Here is a 26,606-nt window from a genome sequence, read left to right as displayed (position 1 = left end):
ACCAGTGCTTCATTTTGGTGGAAAAACATAAGGTTTAGTAAAATGAGTGTGTAGTTTTAGGAAGAAGTCGGTAAATTAGGGTTAATTTCTAGAAATGAGAGGAAAAACTAGCGCTCATGGTTTTGGAATGAGATATTTATCAATCATATAGCTGATGGGTGTAATGTTTAACTGCCCACATACTTTTGGCCATAAACTGTAGTCAGCTATTCGACTATTTGGTCTCGGTCGAGTAAGATATCCTTAGTCGATTAGTCTTTTTTTTTATGCTTTTTCATGCTGAATGACTTATTTCTAAGAAACTTATCAGCACATCTCTGGTAAACACAGGATTTAAAGTGGTGCTTTTGTGTGATTCTTTGTGGAGAAACTCAGTTTTACAAATCTGTCGATTAAATCAACTGAACAATTAGTCGACTAAGATTCCTTTAGTCGAGGACAGCACTAATAAACTATACACAAAAGTATATTGTATATTCAGTAGTAAAACATATACATATGTGTAAATGGTTGTCTCTTGTTGGTTTCTCCATCTTGCATCATTCTATTGTATTCTACTTTCAGATTAAATCTCATGGACAGGCTGCTCCTCCATCCACCACCTCCTCCACCTCCTCCACCTCCATCCTCCCTCGCTTTTCTTCCTACAGGCGCTCCTTTCTCCTTTCAGCACCGGACAGCTCCACCGTCTTCTCCACCACGCTCCGCCCACCTCCGGCAGACTGGCAGTCAGAAACAACCACACACTCCGGTGGGCGACTCTTTCTCTCTTTCTGTGGCCTATTAGGGGCTTTATTGGGAGGGACGGAACTTCAAGAACAATTTGCTCCGTTCCTCGTCATCCTCTTACTCCTCTTACTCCTCTCTCTCTCTCTCACACATGGATTTCTCCGAGAAGGAGTCAAAGGAGACCTCGGAGAGCTCCGTGATAGCTACACACATGCATGGACCTGCGCGCTGCTGAGGAGTCGGTGTTGCGTTTTTACGCGTTAGGATAAGAAGAAGAAGAGGAGAGGGAAAGTGTGGCTGATAGAAGATGAAGAGTGGAAAGGCTTTTTTCAGCTTGATCATGGGTGTGAAATTCAGGACATTCTCCTTAAAGTGTTTCTAATCCCGTGAAGCAGCAGCAGCAGGAGAGAAAGAGAGAGCTGCTTTGGTGATGCTCGCCTCAGAGGAGCGGCTGTGGCTGAGACGGTAGAGCAGGTTGTGGTTCGGAAGGTCGGTGGTTCGATCCCCGGCTGGAGCAAGACACTTAACCCCAAATTGCTCCTGAAGGCAGGTGTGAATGAGTATTTAGATTAGATCCTGATGGGCAAAGTTGGCACCTTAGCAACCTCTGCCATCAGTGTATGAATGGGTGAATGCTGACATGTACACTGTAGAAATTTTACATTTTTTGTCTGTATTTCAAAATGACAGAAAAAAAATGTAAAAAATTACATGTTTCATTTGTGATTTATACGTAAATGGTCTTAGATTTACAGTATTTTTTGTAATCACAATCGTAATTATCTGTATATTGAAGCTTTTCTTGATCATTTTTAAAGATAATTATTCTGTTTTTTAGAGGTTTACGACTCTGAGAAAAGGATTTCATGGAATTCTACAAATATTTCTTGTAAAAATACAGATTTCTTTTTGCAAAAAAACTTCTGAGTTAATGTAAATTTGGGCTTTTTTGCAACGTAAAATTACACGTTTCATTTGTGATTTATATGTAAATGGTCTTAGATTTACGGTGTATTACTCTATTCTAACAATAAATATATGTTAAAAGTAAAATATTTCTTGTAAAATTACAGTAATAAAGGCTAATTATATAAAGGCAAGGCAAGTTTATTTATATAGCACAGTTCATACACAAAGGCAATTCAAAGAGCTTTACATATATAAGCAAGATAAAAGAGAACAAAGTGCATAAGATAAAAACGAATAAAAGAATATAAAAGTATAAGTTAAAAGAAAAAGGATACTAAAAACAATCAAAAGACAGTAAAGTGCAGCTATTGATCAATTAAGAAAAGCGTCTGAGAACAGTTATAAAGATAACTACTGTTTTTTTTTTTTACAGTTTATTTATGTTAATTAACGAACAGAATTTTTTTTAACGTTTTTTAACAGACATTTTCTGGCGTCCCCTGCTGCCGGAAAATTTCTTAAAGTTATTTTACTTTTTTTTTTTTTTTTTACAGTGTAGTGTAAAAGCTTTGCATGATCGGAAGAGCAGGTTGTCCACCAATCGGAAGGTCGGTGGTTCGATCCCCGCATTGAGCAAGACACTTAACCAACCCAAATTGCTCCTGAAGGCCATCAGTGTGTGAATGAGTATTTAGATTAATGATGGGCAAAGTTGGCACCTTAGCAGCCTTTGCCATCATAGTGTAAAGAGCTTTGAGTGGTCGGAAGACATAAAAGCGCTATATAAATGCAAGTCCTGGTTTTTGAATTAGATATTTATCAATCATATAGCTGATGGATGAAATGTTTAACTGCCCACATACTTTTGGCCATAAACTGTAGGCCTGCCCCCTCTTAGTCGACTATTTGGTCGTTTTGTCCTTGGTTGACTAGGATTTCTTGAGTTGATTAGTCATTTTTTTAATGCTTTTTCATGCTGAATGACTTATTTCTAAGAAACTTATGAGCACATCTCTGGTAAACACAGGATTTAAAGTGGTGCTTTTGTGTGATTGTTTGTGGAGAAACCCTGTCGATTAAATCAACTAATCGATTAGTCGACAAAATTGTATGAGTGTTAGTCAACTAAGAATTTCTTTGGTCGAGGACAGTCCTAAACTATTCACAGAAAAGTATATTGTATATTCAGAATCTCTTGTTGGTTTCTCCCTCCCTCTCCCATTTGCCATTTACTTTGCATTTAAGTGGCCTCACTTTGTGCTCAGCTGCGCCTGTGAAACAACACGGAACCATGGCTCTCCTGGTGGTCCCGCTGCTCCTGCACACGGGGCTCGTTTTGGGAACAAACTACGGCTATGTGGAGTGGTCGGACGGTGAGAGAGAAGAGAAGCACCCGCCGGTGTTCAGCACCCAGAACATCAACAACAGAGAGCACCACCCGACCTACTACCACTCGGTGCCGGCCACGGAGCGCGCTGTCGTGGCGCACAAGATCGAGGAGGACTTGCCGCGTGTTGTGACCGCCTTCCTGCACACCGGAGACTCCTCCGCGCTGCAGAATGTGAACTGCTCCCGGAGGTACGAGCTGAGCAGCCTGCGAGGCGGCCTGCACGTCGCCTCCACTTACTCTCTGCACAGCATCCTGGACACCGTGACGCATGCAACAAACTTCCTCAACATGATCCTGCAGGTGAACAAGTCCAGGGAGCAAAGTGCAAACCGGAGGGACGTGCACTGGTACCATGCATTGGTGCAGAGCATCCTCGAGGGAGATCCCAAAATCCACCGGGCCGTGGTGGTGAGCTTCCACGGTGGACCCCACGTGTTCCTGCAGGCGACCAGGACCGAGGAGAAGGAGGTGGTGCTGCAGGACCTGTCCGGTTCTGCGCACCGGTACCTGGGGAGCAGCAGCAGCAGCAGGGGTCCGGAGTCCGACTGGTTTAATGAGTTCAGGGACGGGAGGAGACCGCTAGTGCACAGGAGAGTACCCGAGGCGTCGGGGGGAAAGAGTGGGAGTGGGAGTTACCTGCTGGACAAGAACCAGATCAAGTGGTCGGCGCCCTACCTGGAGTGTGAAAACGGGGCGTTTGTGCCATACTGGCTGCTCACCCTGTCTGCTGGATTCTACGGACTGAAGAGCAACTCTGCACCAGAGTTCAGGTGAGTGAGAGTGAAAAAACATGCAGTTTGTGTTTGATGCGTTTTGTGGCAGCACTCTTAGTCCTTAAAAGGCATTAAAAATGTATTCAATTCCATATTACATGTATTAAAGGGGGACTATGCCCATTTTCAAAATTCATACATGTCTTTCCTATGGTCTAAGATAGTCCAAACAATATTAGAGAGCATGAACAACTCTCTCCCAAATCCCAAAACTAGAGTGCTAAAACTCAAACTTGTGATGTCATAGGCTATAAAGTGTGGAACCGCTCCATAGACAATGAATGGGGAGAGATGTTATAGATGACACTGATGGTACGTGTCCGCAGGCTCTGTACTTTCCACGCTTCCCATTCATTGTCTAATATGTAAGCAGCCGTGCAATGCATTCTGGTAGCGTGGCGGCGCAATTCCAAAGACGGGGCGTCTTGTTGGCCGCTCCTCATTTGCATAAAGTTGAGGTCCTTTATGCAAATCAGGGGCGTCCAACGCAACTCGCCTCCTCTGGAAACTCTCTAGAAACTTTTTAAACAAAACGTTGTCGATCCAAAATAGAGACAGATTTAGCATGGCTTATTTCTCGCATAAAATGATTTTAAAAAACATTTCGGTGAACTATTTTCGTGATATAAGAGAAGAAAGTTTCCAAACGAGCCGCCATGTTGGTTCCGGTTTGACAGCTGGGAGCAGCAGCCCACGAGGTAAAGCGTTCGTCCAATCAGGTGCCTAGTTCCTTGTGTCTAGTGGCAGCCCATCAAGCGCCTAATGCTGGGAAGAGAGGCGATCCCTTGTGATTAAACAGCGCCCCTGTGGACATGTAGCACCCAGGGGGATGTTGTGGGAACATTTTATGTTTCACACCTGAGAATCCTACAATAGAATAAAGCTCATTTGGGTATAAAAAAGTAAACAAACATTCTGTGGGTCCACAAAATCAGTCTCCCGTTCATTGTCTATGGAGCAGCTCCAGACTTTATACCCGATGACATCACAAGTTTGAGACTCTCTGGTTTCTGGCTTTGAGAGAGAGGAGGTCACGTCCACAGATATTGATTGAATTTTCCTAGGCCATGGAAATTAGGGCTGTCCCGAATACCATTTTTCGAGCATCGAAACTTCACATCGCATTCACAGCAGGATGACATGTTCTTCTGTCTGTCTCTGCTGCCGCACTACTGTACACACACGCACCTCTACACACAACAAACAGTGATATCCATTTGAGAATAACTAATAATAATTAATGTTGAACATGAATTGAGGGATTATTCCTTATTTCATGGGCTTTTTGGGGATTTATTCATTATTATAGCACAGTTGCATACAAAAAAAACCCAAACGAAGCATTCAAATACTGATTTGGAGGTCGATTACCATGGCAACGGTCGAATGCTTCGAAGCTTCGGGTCAGCCCTAATGGAAATAACATTTGGAATTCTTCATTCACATGGTGATCGCCTTTAAGGTATTCTACAAATATACAGTATCATTACAGTAACAGTCAACCATAACTAAGTATTTGAGTGACAATAATGCTCTATGAGACTGAATGTAAATATGGATCCTGATGATCTGCAGCCCTGATGCAATAAACAGATGATGTACAAGAGGCTCCGCAGACACACAGGTAGACGTTTCTCATTAAATATGCTCGCCTGTCAAAGCAGAGCTGTGCATCTCTACCGCTGCAGCCTATTTAACATCTAATGTACACAGCAAGCTTTACACAGTGTGTCTGTTGGTGGGATCACTTTTTGTGTGTGCTTGTGTTGTGAGGTGCATAAAATCACCGAAAGATCTCATATTTCAAGGCTCCGCTCCAGGAGTGTCCCGATAAGATCAATTAAATCATGAATAAACAATGAAAGATCACAAACTGCAATATGAAGCCAGTCTGAAGTTCAGGTGCACTAAACCCTCACATCCATCTGAAGATGTCCAGTTCAATACGATCATAAGTAATTTAGTTCAGGAAAACCTGTTTAAAAAAACACTTTCTTTATTTTTGGAGCCAATATGCTACCACAAATCTTCTTACAATTCTTCTTTCTACCTTAAAGGAACAGTGTGTAGGATCTGTCGGTATCTAGCGGTGAGGTCGCAGACTAGAACTTCTCTCGTGTACCAAAGCGTGTAGGAGAGCTACGGTTACCGAAATGAAAACGCAAATAGCCCTCTCTATAGCCAGTTGTTGTAGGAGTAGAGTGTGTGTGTACGTGGGAAGTGACTGGTGAAGCAAGAGAGAGAAAGCGGCGGCGACGGCGACGGGAGCAAGTAACATTTTTGACTCCGGCCCAAGCAGGAAAATTTAACAGTGTTTGATTACTGTAGAAACATAGTGGAGCAACATGGCGGACTCCGTGAAGAGGACCACTATGTAGATATAAACGGCTCATTTTAAGCAAAAAAAAACACAACGATTCTTATTATCAAGTGATTATATACTGAAGAAAACATTCTTATTAAAATGATATTCCATTTCTGCCAATAAATCCCCCTAAATGTTACACACTGGTCATTTAACTGTTACTAGATAATAAATAGGACAAATGAATGTGGGTGACATTTTATGTGGAAGACACAGACGTGTTGCTTCGTGATTTAACAGCCGGCAGTGTGTCGTGCTTGTGATTCGGGCCTCGGGTTGGCAGGCATCCACCCTGCTGACGTGTCCCTGAGCAAAGTGCTGCATCACTACCTGCTACAGGGACAGACAATGTGGGGTTCTGGAGATCGTGATGTGGCCAGCAGGAGCTGCTCTGGACATGTCTGGGAGTCGTACTGCGGTTACAATTGTGGAAACTGTGGAGTTACCACAGAATCAGTTTGATTAGAATCATCATGGATAAGCTATTTACTGTATGAGTGAGACACTTCACAGAGTCTTGTACAGTACAGTTTCAATTTGCTATAAGAGCTCACACATTACTGGCTCCATTTGTCTCCAAAAATGACTTACTGCCTATCTAAAACCATCAAAATGCAGTGATGAGGATGTTAGTTGAGAGAAATGGAAGATCTGCTTGCGTCTGTGGCCCTCAGTGTCTCTTAATGATACGTTTCATTGAATTAATTCAGAATTAATCAATTGACTATTCAAGCTCAGCCAAGAGGGGTTTTGAGTGACTGTTAAAATGAGTGTGACATTTTACAAGTGGCTGTGATTTGTGACAGAAGAAGAAAAAAGTCTGATACTCGTGCATCAAATCCCATTTCTGACGTCGCTGCATAGGAACACAGAAATGAAATTCCTGAACACAATATACAACTATATTTTCATGATGGAAATGGTATATATATTGCCAGAGCCATGTTTTTTTTTTCCATTCTTAGACAAAAGAAAAAGCTTTCAGTCATACCACATGGTCTTTATCAGTGGTCAGAGTTTGCTCAGTTGTCATGGAGACGGGTCCGTTGACATCCGAGCTGCAGCTGGTATGATTTCATCCATAGCACTTTTAGGACTTTTAGTTACTGTAATGCCTCTTTCTCGCCTCAAATGTTTTCAGAAACATCTTATAGTGTACTGTTTAGCTGTAAAATCAGAAAGTTTGTGACCCGGCAGCCATGTTGGGATCAGTTGAGGAAATACCAAGCACCGCCCACCAGCCGGAGCACAGCCAATAGGAACGCTCTCTGTCTGAAATGACCTGTGATTGGTCAAAGTCTCCCGTCATGGGCGGGCATAGATTTTCTAAAGCCTGAAAACAGAGCCATGAGGAGGTGGAGAGGTCTAGTTTTCTCTCAGAACACTTGAATTACAATATGCTGAAATCTAAATATGGAGTTTTTGCCCAATGTTGCCAAAAACGTTCTGCCTACAGCAGGTTTAACTTCAAGCCAACACGGGAGAAAAGTCCTAAAAACGCTATGGATGAAAAAACAACAGCTACTGAACTTGCATGTCAACAGATCAATCGCCGAGACAGCAGAGCAAATTGCATCTGCTGATGAAGACCATGTCATGTAGTTGAAAGCTCCAGAAAAATGTAGTAGGAGTTTGTCTTTGACTTTGTCAGCAACAGTTATGGTGTCAACAGAGGGAGAGGAGTTAGAAGGGAACATAATAAAGTGGTTGTTTACGACCAGAGCGCATCTTGTAAAAATACACTCCCAGAACGATCCTCTGCAACTACACAGCCGGATGCTGTTTTCCTCCTCATTCTACTTCTTGTAATGTGAGTTTGTGGTCTGCAACTTTTCTGCGGCTTCCACTCATCTCTCAGTCCTGTGATGACATTTCTAAAAATAGAAAGCCGGTTGGCTCTGAACAGAAAAGCATATAAGCTAGTGTAGATGATGGAGTCAGTTCCACCATGTCTGCTACTTTCTACCTCAAAGCAACCTCTTTCTCATCTTCTTTTTTCCCTGCTCTCACTGTCCTTCAAAGGCCAAATTTAAAACTCAGTCTGTGGCCAGTGCAAATAGTTCTGGTAGTAGCTTTCCTACTATAAAAAAGGGGGTGTTTTTGTAGACCGACAGTTTGCAGCTGGCTTTAAAGTGATGCACCAATCTCATCCTGATATCGGATATCGGGCCAATGGTGTTATCGATTACACCGGACATTTTTCAAGAAAAGATGACGCTCAATATATGTAGAGTGCTTACTTTGATCCTTAACGTTGGATGCCTGGCCTCTCTGGTTTCCACACAGCACCACGCACATCGGCTGTGAACGCTCCGTCTCCTTCTCTGAGCTGTGACTCCGTACGGAGCAGACACTTGCATTTTCTGTTTGTAACATCGTCGTCTGGCGGTGGCGCTGATAAACTAAAATAAACATAATGGATTTATTTCTATAAAAAAAGCAATATGACGGTGTAATGCAATCAGTGTATGCCCGAAATTTGTGTGACTCCGACTACTACGGCAAGCCTAGCGATGCTGATTCAAATAGCTGAACTGGGTAACAGCAACAATGGGGCAGATTTATTCAATTCAATTCTATGTTTACGTCTGATTGCACGCGTTGTACTACAGTACGTCATGCGATCATCAGCACGCCAGCAGACCGCATAGCTAACAGAGCTAACAACAAACTTGTCAGCTGTTTGGAGGTATTTCAGGCTTCCTACGCCACCAAGTCCGACGGCTACTTGCAATATCTGCAAAGCCGATGTTTCGAGGGATGGCAAACTATAACACTTTGCATGTTTTGCAGATCTCAGATCAGATTTCGCAATTTGCGAGTTCCCTTCTAGACACGACCCACTTTGCTATGGTGCGCCATATTTTTCTCACAACCCAATCGGAGCAGACTGGGCTTTTTCAGAAGGGGGTCTTAAAGAGACAGGTGCTAAAATGGAGCGTTTCATACAGGTATATTCCAACCGACAGTATGAGAAAAATAATGTGTTTTTTAACATTAAAGCATGTAAACATGTTCTAGTAGAAACCCCAAAATACAAGTACGAACCTGAAAATGAGCATGACATATCCCCTTTAAATGTACCATTTTCTGTAAATCAGAACCACAATAATGTTGAGACACCACAAAAGATACAACAAACAAATGACACCACCTCTATGAAGACCCACCTGCCTCACCTCGGGTCGGATTACACAGGAGCAGCACAAAAAAGTGCACATGAAGCTAATGCTGTGGAGTTTTGCACAGTAGGTGGTGGAAAAACTGAATGACTAATGACTTTTTTTTTAGGATTTATAATAGAAACTGATACATTTTAACAAGATTTTAAAGATTATCGACAACAACCCCAGATTAAAACTATCATTGAGTGTCTACTCTGGCTGTAGTTTTGCTTTGTGGTGCTCAAAATTTGCGCTTAGTGTTACTTTGCATGGATCCACAGATCCGCCATCCATCGCATCTCTCTGCTAGTTCTACTGCTTTCAGTCTCTATCAAGCCTTGACCTGTAAACAAACACGTTCTGTCACTCAAAGGTATCAACATGTTTGCCTCCCTCTCTTTCTGTCTGGTTGTGTGCTTGAGGAGAGCTGGTGGCCAAAGCCTCTCTCCATGCATGTTTGTTCCACTTCCCAGCAGGCAGATGGAAGTAACGGGTGTCAGGAGGAGAGAGAGAAAGACGAGAGAGTGAATGTGTGGAGGAAACGGGTGGGAGAGGGTAAATAAAAGAAGACTAAGCATGCTTTGCGAGAGAGAGAGAGAGAGAGATGAGCTTGGCTCTACAGATAGGCTATATGGCAACAGCTGAAGTAAACTTAGCTCCACTGGTTGAAGTTTCCTCTAATGCTGTATTGCAGTCACATCCCTGAACAGTATTTAAACTTGCTCACTTCACAGTGTGGATCTGTGATGGCTCGCTGCTGCAGTCTCCGAGTATTGAGCTGCACCAACGTCCTGCAGAGGTGTTTGGGTCGACAAGCAGAGAGAAAACATTGAGAATCATTCTCACCTTTGGTGGGAAAACACCACATGTCTGTCTGCAGTGATGCTGAACCGTACCCAAAGGCAGAGAACACACTGCAAGTGTCTTTATACTTCTTATTGTTAAAGAGGACCTATTTTGCTCAATTTCAGGTGCATACTTGTATTTTGGGTTTCTACTAGAACATGTTTACATGATTTAATGTTCAAAAAAACGCTTTAAATTTCTCATACTGGCTGTGCTAGAGCCCAGTCTGCTCTGATTGGTCAGCTGGAACACTCTGTTGTGATTGGTCAACATAAAAAAACTCTTCAGACTCCGCTCCAGCTCCGCTCTAACTGACTAACTCTAAACTCTTTGTTTGAGGGTGTGCCAAACTAGCCGCTATGCAGGTATTATACAAATGTGTTACTTGGTGACATCACCACGTTACAGAAGAAAAGGCGGTTTCAGGCAGTTCAGGAGCAGTGTTTCTGTGGAGGAGAGTAACTCCCTTTGGTGTGGACTTTGCGTTTTGTAACTTTGCAGACGTTTTACATGCACAAAAACTATATAATACACTAAACGAAAGGGAAAAAGCACAAAAGTATAATAGGTCCTCTTTAACAAATCCCATGAAAACACACAAACTAAAAATTTATTGATTCTTCTAAAACATATTGCCTGTGTATCCAAAGCCTGATAAATCATATTTTTCTGTGCAATGGAGCTCCAACATTTTCCAAAAAACTATTAAAAACACATTAATGAGCCACACTGCTGAACTGGGTAGATGTTCCTTCATTACATTGAATAATGAAGGAACAACACACATTACTGTAATACACTCCGAATGCGTATTAATCTGGGGCTGAAAATAGTCCCCAATAACTGCGCTATTTACTTTATGTTAGCTATAATTGACGGTGCCCCGCTGTCTTAGGAAATTGCACTCAGTTGCCAGTGTATTAGGTACACCTAGCTTTGTGATCATTTTGGGGGCTGCAGTCTGAGCTGCTGTTGAATTGTATTTTGTCATTATCCTTCTAGTACAGTGGTTCCAAACCTATTTTCCTCAAAGCCTCCCCTACTTGTATCTAAGAAAATCAAAGCAGTGGATCAGAGAAATAAAACATTATTTTCTAATGGGTCAAATTGTTTCATGGCGTTCATGGTTGTGACTTTTGGAAATGATTACATCTATCTTTTTCCAATAAATTTGGACTTTTAAATAGTATAATACTAATAATATCAGAAAATAATAATATAGAATTTTTTGTTATTAATAGAGCTGTATTACATTCATAAATCAGTTTATTTATTTGCTAATTCCTGCTAACTTCCTTTGGCACACAGTGCATACGGTCTGTCCGTAATTTGCCGCAAAAGTAAAAATATGTTCAACATACTCGAGGCAAATTATGGACCAAAAAAAGGAAAAAACAGAGGGAGGAGGTTCCCATAGTAATGAATGAACTACCGGTTGACTCACATACGTACACAGAGCTCTGTGGAAATGACGCGTAAGAATAAAGAGAATGTGGATAAAATATAAAAACAAACATTTTTTTCTTTTATATGGGAGTAAACTTTTGTTGTATTAAAAAAGCAAGGGGAAAGCTCGAGACACCTCGATATTAGCGTGTCCTTCGTTGACCAAAACAACAATTTCTTTATACATCTCTCAGTGCATCTCTAATGTCTGGCAAGAAGTAGCATAACCTTGTGCAAACATTTATTGAAATTTCAACCTTGCTTCTGTTTCCTTTTTTTCTTTACCCTTATCTCTCTCTCTCTCTCTCTCTTCCTCTTTCACTTCCATCACTCTTAATTTCGTTCCCACTTTCAATCCATTTCATTCATTCCTCTCTATTACCACCCTTCCTTCCCCCGCTTCGTCCACCGTTGACCTCACTTCCCCTGAGCATTGCTCTTCCTGTTCGTTTTAATTTTCTTCCCTTTCATTCTGGCCTTCTCTGCCGCCGCTTCCTCCTCCTTCTCCTCCCTCGCACCGATTTGCTTAACCTCGTGCTATTCTGTCACCTTTACCCTTCTCTTTCCATTTCTCCCCATGTCTCATTTCTACATTACTGTCCCTCATTTTCTCTCACATTCCTTCCCCTTCTATTTCACTTTTCTTATACTCTCATGAAATGTATTTCCTTCCTTTTCTTCTCATCATTTTTCCCAATCTACTAATTCTGCATCTTCCATTTTTACTTTGTTTAATTCGTCGCCTCCTTTTCATTTCCATCCTTGTATCTCTTCCCTTTCTTAACTTTCTCTGATTCCTCTCATATCTTTGCACCATCTTCTTTCGTGATTTCCCTCTTACTATTTCCTCTAACTCTACTCATCATTCCTTCCTATTCTCCACATTTCCTCCCTTCTTTCTCTCTGGCAGGGGTGTGGTTCGTGTGGATGTGAACCTGCAGGATGTGGACATTGACCAGTGCTCCAACAGTGGCTGGTTCGCTGGGACTCACCGCTGTAATCTCACCAGTATGGAAGTGAGTCTGCTCTACAGTATGGTTGTCTTTCAGAAAATGCTCTCATATCTCCTCATATCTCTCATTTCCTTCAAAATGCAATCAACCACTGTGTTCAAAGGTATCAAATGTGCATCAGGTTAAAAAACAACAACAGTTGTGTAATAGCTTAGAGAAAAGACATTTGACAAGAGCCTTTCCTTTTGGACATTAGTGTTGTTCACCATTTCCTCTCACAACTATACTTTTTATTAAAGTGTCCTTGACGTACTAACTGTAAGGCTCTCTGGTTGAGAGCATCAGATAACTGACCAAAACTGAAAGAGTAGCTGTGTTTCCATTCACATTTTTTATGCACATTTTGAAGTATCACATTAGAAAAGCTGTATGGAAATGTCAAAATTTGATAAAACTTGCGGGAAAAAAATGTTTTTAAGCTCATTTGAGGTGTTTTTTGAGTTGATGTGCTAAATTGGTCCAGCCATATACTCGGTTCTCGAGTCTTGTTGGGCTAAATTTGAAGAAATTCCCTCCAGGCGTTCACGAGAATGTACAGATGTACGAACAAAAGGATGGACAACTGGAAAACATAATGCACCCAGCCACAGCTATCGCCGGCTTGGAGACATAAAAACAAAAAATGTCAACCTCATGGTGGTGCTAGAGGGAAAGTCAGGGGATCATCAGTATCCATGTGCTTTATCCTCTGGGGACCATGAATGGCAAGCCATTCTAAAGTTGAAGACAAATTTACACAGACTGACAATACCATTGGCAGCGCCACAAGCACAAACTAGCATGGCTAAAAAGTCACGGGGATTGTTCTCATCATTGCATGGTAAACTGTCTGAAAAGCCAAAACCCCAGATAGTAGTTCAGTTTCTGCACACATCGGTAAGTGTGCTGCAGCGTGCTTGCCTGTGATGATGCGGGTCGGCGTTGGTGATATGTGTGTGTAAGTGTTTTCTCCGTGGTGTAGTGGTTTTACCTGTGTGACCGCTGTGATGGAACTGGCAGCAGCCATACATCATGTTTGTATCTATTAGAGCTGCTGTTTGCGTGTGTGTGTGTGTGTGTGTGTGTGTGTGTGTGTGTCTGTGTGTACTGTAGGCTCGGCGGTGCGTTCGCTGCCTCGCTCATGTCAGTGCCAATGCGTTCGTTTTATGTGATGTATTGCAGGAAGCCTCTCTCACTCCAGCGGGGGAGAAAGTAGCTGCTCAGGCTTGCGTGGCATGTCGCCGGCCATATGATGTATAATAAATGCAGTGTAATGGATTGCAGCAAGATGTGGTGAATAATTGACCATGCTCTTTGTCTGTGTGCCCCCCCCCATCCCCTCTCGGTCTGTTATGGAGGGAGGGGGGACTACAGAGGAAACACGTCCGTCTCCGTGTTCGTCTTGATCTGTTGTGCCGTGTCCTCTTCATTGTTCCATTTTTATAAGCAGCTCTCTCTCATGGCGGCTGTCTGGTAAAATCTGAATGGTGCTGATTATAGTAGCTGAGTTCCTCTGTGTGTCTGTGGTGTCTTTCTATCATCATCACAGTGGTGGGCAGAGACAGCCTTTTAGTTACCAAGGCCATTCCAGCCTGTCCATCTAAAACCACTTTCGTGGAAATGCTTTGAATCATCCAAGGTGTCTCCTGCGCGCGTGTCTCTGTTTTGGTTCCAATTATCAATGTGTATGTGCATATAGATGTTTCCCTTCTACTCTCTGTGCAAATGTTTGCTTTTAACCTGCTTATGTTCTGCAAATAAAATTAAACCTGAAACATCAAGAGAGGAGATTTTCAGAGGATCATTACAGAGCTTACCACTCATTACTGTCCTCTGATGATTCTCCTTCACACACCATATTTGGCTGAGCGGCAGTCACTCAGTGATTCAGTGCCATGTTGAATCAGCAGCGTTGTTTGTTTCAAATGTAGGAAGCATTTGAACGGCATAGAATTGAAACTTTAAATTCTATTCATTCATTACAAATGTTTTGTTATAGGAGACAAGTATTGACCATTAATAAGATCTATCTGTTTCTAACAATGTCGTCAATCTCGTCCTTCCATGGATAATTTAATTTAGTAATAAAATCAGAAGAATAATCGTTTCTTGCAGGATGAATTTAGACATATTACATCTGACCACTGTATGTGTAAGGTCAGTGTCAGGATTTTACAAATATGGAGGTTACAAATATGTATTTGAGTTTTTGCATTATAAAGCTATAAAACAACAAGAATAAAGACCTTCGCACACTGAGTCCGTATTTGTCACACGTTTAAGTATAAATACGACCTCACGTTGTGTCCATCACGTTCACGCAAAGGCTCCGAAACTTTCGTCTGCCATTAATGTTTTCCGAACAGGTTTGATTTTCTGCGTTTTTTCCATGGATGTATAAAGAGAACTGGATACAGCGTTGGAGGCGAGCGCCCGTTCATTTCTATGAGAGTTTCTCAGTGGCGCATGAAGCCAAAATGGCTCGACTGCCAAGTGATAAAGTACCCGGATCATCCGGCGATCTTCCGCATCCATTGGGCCCATAGAGCAGGTGCAGTAGCGTTTTCTTTAACCCCACCTCCCAGCTCTCGCTCATTCACATGAATGATAACTCTGGATTCGGCATTTAAATTTTTTCTGAGTTACGGACGTCTCTTTCCCAATGTAAGTCTATGGGAAAAAGTCTTTTTGGGCCTAATGGCATCACGTGACGGACACGGAAGTTATTATCCCACCATTTGGCCACATGCTTCAAAGCTCAGTGCTCTTCCTGGGGGCTTGTTTTTTTTTTGCATCTGTCAAAAGCCAAAAGAGGGTGGTTTGACCACTCAGAGACACCGTCTGTGCAAATGCCATCCAAAATGGCATCTGATAAACTGATTCACTTCATCTCTCAGCACAAAGCACTTTACGATAAAGAAATAAAAGAATAGGGAGATGCAGCATTTAAAGACAGATTGGAGCAGGGGATTGCAGAACAGCTTGTAATCGGGGATCGCGGTTGCAAAACAAAGGAAGTAGGAGAGATTAGGCAGTAGTGATTGTGTTCTAGGCAGCTAAACGATAGCTTCTTGCTGACGTCATTCATTCATTAGACCCGTTTGGGACTAGCGCTATCCATTTCAACCGCGTTATTAATTCAGTTGTGTCTTGAATTTGCGAATTTTCGCAACAAACGTATCGGATTCAGTATGCAAGGTTTCTGTTTATTACGATTTTTTTCGGATGACGGATTAAAAAAACCCTTTGGTGTGCAAAGACTTTAAGATTGCTGTGTTTGGTGTGAAAGGCTAACATCAGCATGCTAACATGCTCACAATAACAATGCTAAAATGCTCTAGTTTAGACGTTATTTGGCATGAATGTCTGCATCAAATTTCATGGCAATCCATTCAAATGTTGTTGAGACATTTCACTCAAAACCAAAAATGTCAATCTCATTGTGGCTAGATGTGAAAAGCCAGGGGATCATCAAAGTCGTTATGATTCATCCTCTGGGGATCATGAACGTCTGTACCAAATTTAATAACAATCCATTCAATGGTCAGACATTTCAGTCTGAAACAAAGTGGTGGACCAATCGACATACTGACATTATACCATCCATAGAGCCACACTGCATGGCTAGAAAAACATCAAAAAGGAAATCGTAGTTTCGGTGAGGCAAAAATGCTTCCATGAGAGTTGACAGTTCGCTGATGGTGTTTGAGCTTCTGTAATATCTCCAGAACAGGATATCTCAGCACAGTTATAGAAAGGGGAATTGATAAAAAGTTGTAATAATCTTAAAAAAGTAAGTGCATCTATAGCAAATATAATTAAACAAGCTGTATGCCTTGAATGCTACTAAAGACGTGGAAATACGAGTAGTTTGCCTTATGATCAAAGTGCTGTATAAAATTTAGATTTAGTTTTAAATTTATGATGTGAATTGTTCAATGTCTTGTTTCTTTCTCCTCGTCATTTGTCCTTTTGCGTTTTTTTTTCCCTCTCAGTAATTCTTTCTTTTCATTTCTTTTCACCTCTTGTTCCTACTTGCTGCAATCAATTGCTTATTTCTGTTGTTCAGCCAGCCCATTACCCGCACTTTGGTGTAGTACGTTTGGGACTTTACCTGAATTTCTCTTGTTCAAATCAAAGTCTGAAAACAAGTGCAGTGAAAATCTTCCAGGAAAATGATTTGGCTGCTGAAATAGTGTCCCAGTGCACCACACACACACACACACAACACTACATTTAGGTACAACTTAAATGAAAAGAAAGGATTTCTTTTGGCTTGTTATCACAGACCAAGTAGAAAGGAATTGCCTTTTGTCCCAAAGTCCCTATTAAAAAACAGTTCATTTCTAAATCTCTCTAAATACATTTTTTGGGAAATGGGCTGTGGAAAGTCAGTGTGAGGCTCATTGCTTTCCCCCTTTGAGAACAAACACACCCCGAGGCTCTGTCTGTCTCAGAGATAAAGATAATACAGAGACAGACTCTAGTAATGTGACAGAGCCGAGTATTACCACAACGGTTCGCTTCTCATTGTTGCTATGACGGAGGCCTAATGGCTCAGTAACTCAACAACTTTCATGTCGACACTGCAGTTTTTCAACTCTGTTTATTCAGAGTGATGGTGAACAGCCTGTTTTTGTGTCCTCTCCTTTGTTGTAAAGGCGGTTTAGTGAAACCTGAGGAGGTTTGGTAGTGACTGGAAATGTATCAAACTCAAAACTGTATGTCTCACTTGAATGAAACTTTTTTATTTTATTCACAAGTTCCTTATGAGATAGTGAGGATCATTATCAGCACTCAAACATGCAATCATTAATTTAATCTTTTATATATTATATTTATATATTTTTTTGGCCACTTGGAGCAAACCAACAAACTGCAAACAATAAAATGTTAGCATACAGTTTCTTATTTACACATCACAGCAAACATCAGCATTAATCTGGAGTCGTGCTTCTGACCACATGACAAGTGTAAGTCAAATATCTTTTCTCCTTTTAGCTCTGTTTTGGTCTCCACCGACTCCTGAGAAAAAAAAAATCTGTCTTTTTAGCTTGCTAATAGCTCCACTACATTCACCAGCTAGCGTTAGTTGATAACTTAACAATAAGTTATGTTGACTAGACTGTAAATATGATCAGCCAAGTGGGAAATATTGCTCATGTTAGCCTCCGATTTGTAATTCCAAGTGGTTGTTGTTGTGAATTTGCAACAGCTACGATATCTCCCAATCGGCGAAAAGAACTACAGAAGTGTCAACAAACCTGTGGCACTTATAGTTACGTTAAATAATATCCGTTATTAACGCAAATGCAATTGATTCAGCTAATTTAAAGGGAACTATACACTGTTTGTATCTTGTTTCACTTGTTAAAAAAAAACCATAACAAATACGTAACTCAACCAAAGCTGCTAATCTTGGCTATTCAACCATCTTGGAATCTGTGAACACTCCCGTTCTGACAGTTCTATCGATATTGCAAGAATGTAGCCGGCTAGGGATGCTAATAATTAACCCCAAATTAGCATCCCTATGACCTACTGTAGCATAAAAGATGCTAACACGCGCTACAGAGCTGAGTGGACATGTTGAATTGGGTGATAATTCTCTTTGGGTCCCCTTTCACAGTACACATTGACATTTGATCCATTGTTAATATACAAATATTGTTGTGAATCTTTAGGTTCTTAAGTGAAATTTTGTCATTAAAACCAATTTAGCTGGTTTCAATGAGGAAAGCTCACAAAACACCGGTACATTTACCTTCGAGATGTGGTTTAAATTCACTGTATGACTGATGAGCATCCTTTTACTCAGCTCCATGAGCTTCTTCTTCTTCTTCTTGGCCTTTTTTTCTGGTCTGCCCAGCTACAGCGAGGCTGTGGAGGAAGGTAAGATGTGTCACCATGAACCAAATACAAGACTCCATGCATTATGGATAGTCAGTCGTACTGTAGGGGAAGCTGTCTTACGTAAGGAGCCGACACTTATATAATTAGACGAGGACCGCGAGGATGAGAGTGATCAGTGTGGGTGATTTGTGACCGGATGCATCCGAGTATATGTTGTTGTTGTTTTTCTTCCTTGGTTTGTTCTTTTTTAAATATACGTATAAGCATCAATGTGGGTGACGTGTGTTTGCATATGCATGCCTATGAGTGTGTGTGTGTGTTTTGTCTCCGCCCGTCCTGCGAAACGTGCCGCTGGAGATAAAGGGCTTCAAAGGCAGCGCTCTGCTAATGAGTGTAAACTGCTGTGACAGCCAAGGAGGGTTACCCCCTCTGTCTCTCCTCTCGCTTTCTCTCCTCAATCAGCTACACTTCCTCTTCCTGCTCCTTCTTCTTCCACACTCTCCGTTTCCATGGCTATTCACACTCTCCCAAATCTCTCTCGCTGTCTTTGGCTATCACTCCCATCCTCATCTTTTCTTTTTTACGCTCTTGTTTTTCCATCACACCGTCTCCGTCACCCCCTCACTCTTGTCTCCCATTTTCTTGAAGCCAATTAACTCCTCTGAGGAGGGCAGACAGACAAGAAATTATCCCTCCATCTGTCTACATGTCTGGCTCCGCTTTTGCCAGCCTAACACATCGAATCATCATTTGAACTGACCGAGTTATAATTGAGAACTAAGCCACTCTTCACCTTCTTCTACCGCGGCGTCATCCTCCTCGGCGCAAATTGGTGACCTCGGGGGTTATCGTCGCAGCATACGATTTAAAAACTCCTAATTTGTGGATTTATCTTTATGCAGACACAGGGAGGAAAAAAAATGTGAAAAAGCAGCGACACCATTATTTCTAGCTGCTGCTCAGCTGCTGTTTATAGTGTTGTATGAGTCCCTCCATTCTGAAAAATTAATTACCTGGACACACGTGGCCCTCCTCTGCCCCGCTGCAAGAAACCCGGCTCTGCAGTCTTAGGCTGTACGGGGTGAAAAAAGGGACATAAATTAAATATTTGTCTCTGCCTCACTGTGTGTCTTTTTTCGCAATCCTTATCGTCTCTGGCACATTGCGGAGAAAGAAGAGGATTTAAGTTTCAAAAGTCTTAAAGTCAGTATAAATACTGCATGTAAGGAAAAGGGATATCCGACTGAATAAGACGCTGCAAAAGCCTGTGCAGAATGTTAGCAGTAATGGGTGTTTAGGTTGAAGGAATACGCTGGATTTAGGGTTTCTTTCCAAGATATGTCATTCTGTATTTGTCAGGAAAGCAGACACTCGCAGAGAGCTGTGTTTTTTTTACCTGCCTTATCTCGAACAGCTAAAAAAAAAAGGTGACTTGAGGAGCAGAGGAGACGGAGAGAGGAGAGTGAAACGGGAAAAGACAGAGCAGAACAGGTTATTTTCTGTTTTGTTCTGCCAGAGGCTCTCCCGTCTCTCCTCGGGGGAGTTTGAAGCTCTACAGCTAAAGCCGGGTTGAAGTGTTTCACTGCGTCTGTACACAAATTGCCAATGCATGTGTGTTTATGTATTTTTTTTTCATCATCAAAGAGACCATTAGTGTTTATATGCAAAGCTGCATTTAAAAAAAAGGTCAAACGAAGGTAAATAAACTCTCAAATTAATGAGGCAAGCTTTACAGTACAGCTGTGTAGATAACAAATTCAATATATTCTGGGGGCTGCAGGGGACACACATAACACAGCACAAATGTGAATTAACATACAGTACCCATTAAAGCCTATTGCCATCTGGAGTGATCCTATATACACACTACCATGGGACACTAAGGGGTTTCTTTCCAAATGGGCCCACTCATGCAAAACATGCATGCCACTGCAAGATGTCTGCTATGAAAGAATCCAACAAAAGCTGTATGTTATAATTTCACTGGTTATTTCTTCTTCTACTGCACATTTAGATGGTACAAGACACGCTGAACACACAGTCCAGATGAAAGCTGCACGAGCAGCACTATTTACCATGAGAGACGTATTGCTGGACCTGCTGTTAATATGAAAACCACATCAATAATACAAGACCACACGTAGTTTAGCGTCAGTTGTTCTCAATACCGGTGCGCTGACCGTAAACACTTTTTATTAAAAAGGGAATTTTGCAATATCTTCCCATTCTTTAATAAAACACACAGCGAGAAGGATACCGCAGGCAAATGTCTCGGCTTTCTTAGAGTCAAAAGTTTACAGACTTAAACTTCACTAATCTTTGGCAACGGCAGTAATCTTTTCAGTCATCATAATATGATTTTTTCAGTATTTATTTATTAATTGTATTATTACCCTGAAAAGACAAGAAGTTACTGATCTGCATTTAAATGTGAAACTGCTGCAAACAACCGGGGTTGAGTGTGATTTATGATGGCATGGATTCATTCTTGACGTCTGAAATTCAAATTAAGAAAATCATAAAGGGGAATTCCACCAATTTAGCACATCAAAATCAGTTTATTAGTCGTGGGCAGACTAATCTCTATATACAGATTCTGCATTCACATGTAGAACCTGTAGGCAAGGGGACAAGATTTTGGTACCGGAAGCATTCTGGTTTCCGTTTGTAGTCCCAGTAGTATTGACCAATCACGTTTGTTTACTTAGCTCCACCCTCTTGTGTCCCTTCTGGTTGCGAAAAACCAAGATGGCAACGGCCAAAATGCCGAACTCGAGGCTTCAAAACGGCAGTCCACAAACCAATGGGTGACATGGTGACTACGTCCACTTCTTATATACAGTCTGTGATAAATACACAACATATATTAGTTTGTTTTTAGCAAAACTGTAGGTAACTAGAGCATAAGCTCTGTAGTATTTTCCAACATACTTCTCCTCTGATCTTTAATGAGGCTGATGACGCATGCATTATAGCATGAAGTGAGGGAGGAGAGCAGAAGGATGAGGACGCATACGGTATGGGATGGAGAGCAGGACGAAGACAGGGGAGGGAGGGATGAGGAGTGACAGCAGAGAGGGACAGTCGTCGGGGAGGATTCATCCTCCACAGAGAAACACCATTCACTCTCTAATCTGTTGCCTGCAGCTCAGCGGCTGCCACGGCCAAATGTAAGAGCCTGTCAAGTCGGCAGCAGCAGTTGGATCTTAATTGAGCGAGGCCTCCCAGTCGAGTCCGCGTCGTAAGGAGCTGGGGACCACCCACCCAGATGTCTGTGTGGGGAAAACTCAGAGTTCATCTCAGAAGTCTTAAAATGCCAAGTGAGACTTTTCGCATTTCACTCCCGACATATTTCCCGAGGCTGCGCAGCCAATCAGTGGGAACATTTTCAACATTTTTCCTCTTTAACTTTAAAATCACAGCCCTGAATTTCCGAATTTACAACCTTCATTCCCTCGGCTAATGCCCTTTAAGAATGCAGGCAGACCAGCAGCAGCACTCAGCTGGTGACTCTATCTCTAGTCACAGCACTGTAACAGCGACAAGCCACCGATCAATAAGCGGCTATGTATCGCAGTTTTTGCCTCTTAACTTGATGGAGAAATTCCAGACAGGCTTAAGTCCAAGGTCTCTCCTCTCCTCAGACAGTCGCTGTTTCAGTGGCTGGTAGTCTTGTGAAACAGCAGCAGGCAGATTCCATACTCAGGGGACAGAGTGATTGTAATGCTTTTAGGGTTTAATGCTTTTTAGTGTATTTATAGATCTCGGAGGGACGCAGAGTGCTCTCTCTCTCTCTCTTTCCCTCCCTCTTTCTCTCTCTTGCCAGCTCCCATCTTGGTGTCGTGTTCACAGCTTTTTATCAAATTCCACGGCGAGAAACCTGAAACAGGTACCACAGGCTGCGGTCCAAACACGACAGGCCTCGATGTGAAAGTTACACAGAGAATTCATTTTTAGGTTTCACGCTTTGTGTTTCAGTCTGCGTGTGAAGAATGTTTTACACTTTGTGCGATAGTATCAAGAGGTATTGCTATGTGGTGTTGTGCTGTGGGGCTCTGCTGCTAAACCCTGTGGTTTTGTACTTGGTTTTATAGGGCTGTTATGTTGTCATTGTTGTTTTAATATTTCAGTATTTGTATTGTTTAAGTTTTAAGATTAATTCACAAACTTTTTCAAAGGGGAAAGTCATCCCAAAAGACGATCTTTTAAAACCGCCGGGTCTAATTTGTAGCGTGTATTAATCCTGCAGAAAGCGGAGATATTTCCGGCTGAGCCGCAACGGACTAAGTATTGAAACACATACAGTATAATTTAGGCATTAGTGTGTCCTTTGGAATCAAAGAGAAACGGCTTCTTCTTTCCAGGCTCATCACTTTACAGCGACATTCATCTATTATACAAAGAGAAGTCCTTCCCAGAAAAGTGAGACTTGACAGCAGCCTCATAATGCAATGCAGCCACTAGACTATTTTTGTGCTGCGCAAATGCAGTAATGCAATTTTTACTAACTGACAGTATGGTTCCACACCTTTTAATCACTTTCCACATTATCGATTTATTCGGCGATTCAAAAATTTTTTGGGAGAAAAAAAACAACCAATCACAGCTTGGTAGGTGGCATTAAGAATGGGGATGTCATCTTCGTACATAGATAGCTATTTGTCTAGCTACTTCCATGAAATATAATGAGAGAATATGGCAATAAAAGTGGCGGCAGCCGCGGATGAGTTTGCCATAGTTGTACAGATTGTTTGTAAGTTCACTTTAAGAACAACTCTTAAAACAGTGGACAACTCCGGCGTCTTTTTTAAGTGCTTAGAGTTAACTAAATATCATAAGAACATTGCTGTACCCTCACAAACTGTTTACATTTACAACCACATTATTAAAGTATGGGTATCTTTTTCCTTAAAAATGAGCATTTTAACAAGGCAAAAGTGAGCATGGCTCACATAACCCCACTCACTGCTTGACCCCTACTAAAATAGGGCCAAAGGTTTTGCCCTCTTGGAAAAATTTCAAAAGTTTTAGGCACCCTAGACTTCTAACCCCCAAAAGGCACAACTAGACCACACCATCAACCATCATACCAAATTTGAAGTTCATAAGTTAAATAGTTTCTGAGTTCTACCCCGGAAACGAAATTGAAATTGAAAAAAATCACAGTTTTTGGACAAAATTTCTAAAATTTTGGGCACCCTGGACTTCTAACACCCAAAAAGCACAAGTAGACCACACTGTCAACCATCTTCTCAAATTTTAAGTTCCTAAGTTAAATAGTTTCCAAGCTGTACTCCGGAAACGAAAGTGTGACACGTGAACGGACGGAAGGACGGACACGCAGAGCACTATATACCCGCGACTACGTTGTCGCGGGGGTATAATTATTATTATTAGTCTTTATTAAACAAGGATCATGCACAAAAACATTAATGTAAAAATGAGAAGAGATGATTTATGCCTGATTTACTTGTTAGCTCATTTCCATCTGCGGTCCCTGGGCGGGTAAACACAGAGCAATCACCAGACACCAAAAACATGAATTTACATGCAACACCATTACACAGACTCAATCACTCTAACACTCATACAGACAAATCTACAAACATATATACCAGCATATTCCTCCAGTACAACTACAATATTACAATTCACTACAATTAAAAACCTGAATCACGGTTAAATAAATGTCAACATGACTGGTTGCTGCATTATTTTGCTCCATGGGGAAAAAGAATGAAAGTCTGAATGATCAAGTGTAACTAATAATCTATACACAGTTTAAGAAAATGCAAGGATCAGGACTTGGCTCTGTAATAAAACATCCTCTCCTCAGGCTGCCCTTCTTAAAAGATATGCCTTTTGCACTTTCTTTGATTGACAACGCGACCTTGAACCCCGTCAGCCAAGTGCTAGAGAAAAAAAAGGTGGAATTAGAATCAAGCCCCCACTGCATCCAAAGTGAGGCGCAATTATAAAATACTTTTTCCCTTTCAGCCTGCGGTCTGATGAAGGTGATCCATCAAGCTGAGACACGTCAAACGACCGTTTCATAGCCCTTTCATGGTGGCTGAGGAAAAGCGAGGCTGGCCTTGGCACCGCTAAACCCCCCCTGCCTTTAGATGTGTGTGTGTGCGTGGCTGCATGAGTGTGTATAATTTGCTGGGGAAAGCAGCACCGGTGATAGACGACATATGGAGCGGTGTGCTAGTGAGGCGGTGCAAGGGTATTGGGCGACATTAATCTAGTTTTGATGGTCCTTGTCAATCTCCCGTGTAACACGCATGTTTCCTGTATTATACTCGTGGGATCAGCACTTGAACTAGTTCTGAGAGATGTATGATAATGCAGGTAGGTTGGAAACAACGCTTCTCCTCTCATACTGTACAAGGGGTGGGGATATTAAAGTCATGTGCACTTATTTATTCCTCACTCTTATTTGCTGCGCTTTAAAGTGCATTTGGGAACCAAAAAGTGCTTCTGTTGTGATAGCGCGGACAGGTTTAATAAATGCAACGATTCGGATGCACGGAGCCAAATAACGCTCTAAAATAAGCATCGTATTTCATCCTTGCCCACCTCAGTGTCCCTGGGTGAGTCTTATCTTAATGAGTATACACTTCCTTTGGAGTAAGCAGAAAATAAGTTCATAACAAATGCTGGTGGTGTGTGGTTATGTCTGCATTAGGGTGGGTGTGTTTGTGTGTGGTTAGTCGGGGCCGGGAAGTCCCTTAATTTGCCATTTGTCAAGTATTTAATGCTCTTATCAACATGGGAGTGGGCAAATATGCTTGCTTTATGCAAATGTATGTATATATTTATTATTGTAAATCAATAATCAGCCCAACAGGCAACAACAGCTGTCAGTGTGTCAGTGTGCTGACTTGACTATGACTTGCCCCAAACTGCATGTGATTATCATAAAGTGGGCATGTCTGTAAAGGGGAGACTCGTAGGTACCCATAGAACCCATTTTCATTCACATATCTTGAGTTTAGAGGTCAAGGGACCCCTTTGAACATGGCCATGACAAGTTTGTAGCGTTATTTAGCCTCCTTCAAGACAAGCTAGTACGACATTGGTTGGTACCAATGGATTCCTTAAATTTTTTTAGTTTCATATGATGCCAGTATCTTCACTCTATCCAAACTGAGCCCGCTAACCCCTGAAAGATCAATGGCGTTCTATCTATCTATCTTTTCTACTCAGCAGATGTTGAAAGTTTCAAAGTTGGACTCCAACTGTGTTTGGAGCCCTCGGGGAGGCGGAGTCCTCGGCTCGCCACCTGCTCCTCCGCTCAGAGAGGTAGAGACATCCTGGCCGAGACCCAGATTCGCTCTCGTTTGGAGGGATAAAGAATGATCAGGCTCTAGCTCTAATCAGTGCCCCCTTCCTGTGTTTTATAGACTTTACAGGTATGCTTACCTCCTGAGAAAGAATACACACAAATAAACTGCACGCATGCACAAATTTGCTCCAGCAGTAGATGAGCTGCAGTTTGTTGTGGCTCGGTTTCAGGTTGTTTTTAATGCTCGCTGGGTTCCGATTCATGTTTTGTATGCAAATTGTGATTTAACAAATGAGAGAGCTTGCGTTGAAATGACATATTTTGCTGCAGCAGCATAATTGTTTGGACATTTCAACTTAGAAGCCCCCAAAACCACAAAGCATGACTCGTCTGCTCGCAGGACGGTGGCATTTATCAACCTGGCTATAAGTAGATAAACACCTACCGTTGTGTGTGTGCCCAGCTTTCTTCAGACTCTGCCTTCACTGCTGTGGCAGTTTGGAATTCTGCTCTTTAATTTCTATTCATGACTACTGTGGAGGGAGAAGTCATCAAACACAATGTGAGAATCTGCTTTATTTGCATAAATATAGTGAATCTGCTTTGCCTCTCTTAGGGAGAATGAGACGCTCTCATCTATTGCAGACCTATTTTTAGCAATGCTATAGCGGTGGCGGTAAAAATGTTGGTCTGTTGGTCCACCACTTTGGTCCACACTGAAAGAAGGAAGGAGGAAAGCTAGTTAAGGTTAGCTGTTAGCAGCTGGTGGGCAGCACAGTCTTGCTTGGCTAAATAACTGAGCTAACAGCTAACGTTAATGGAGGTGCATTGAGTTACATTATGATGCATTC

The 26,606-nt window shown here is 41.9% G+C and overlaps 1 protein-coding gene across 2 annotated transcripts in view; it reads left to right on the top strand.

The window, feature by feature from the left end:
- The first annotated feature begins 829 nt into the window (after nt 1-829).
- LOC119498394 (probable G-protein coupled receptor 158) overlaps nt 830-26,606 on the top strand; it is a 71,964-nt gene continuing 46,187 nt past the window's right edge. The window contains exons 1-3 of one of the 2 annotated variants that reach the window (XM_037787246.1): nt 830-1,073; nt 2,884-3,798; nt 12,533-12,638. In XM_037787246.1, coding sequence (XP_037643174.1) covers nt 2,930-3,798; nt 12,533-12,638 — 975 coding nt within the window. In that variant the 5' untranslated portion in view covers nt 830-1,073; nt 2,884-2,929. Of the gene's footprint in view, nt 1,280-2,883; nt 3,799-12,532; nt 12,639-26,606 lie in introns of both variants that reach the window. The other variant, XM_037787247.1, reaches the window with a different exon arrangement.

The sequence above is a fragment of the Sebastes umbrosus genome, chromosome 12 (genome assembly GCF_015220745.1).
Source record: "Sebastes umbrosus isolate fSebUmb1 chromosome 12, fSebUmb1.pri, whole genome shotgun sequence".
Classification (NCBI taxonomy): domain Eukaryota; kingdom Metazoa; phylum Chordata; class Actinopteri; order Perciformes; family Sebastidae; genus Sebastes; species Sebastes umbrosus.
Note: the sequence above shows the minus strand (reverse complement) of the source record. Positions and strands in the feature narration are given on the sequence as shown.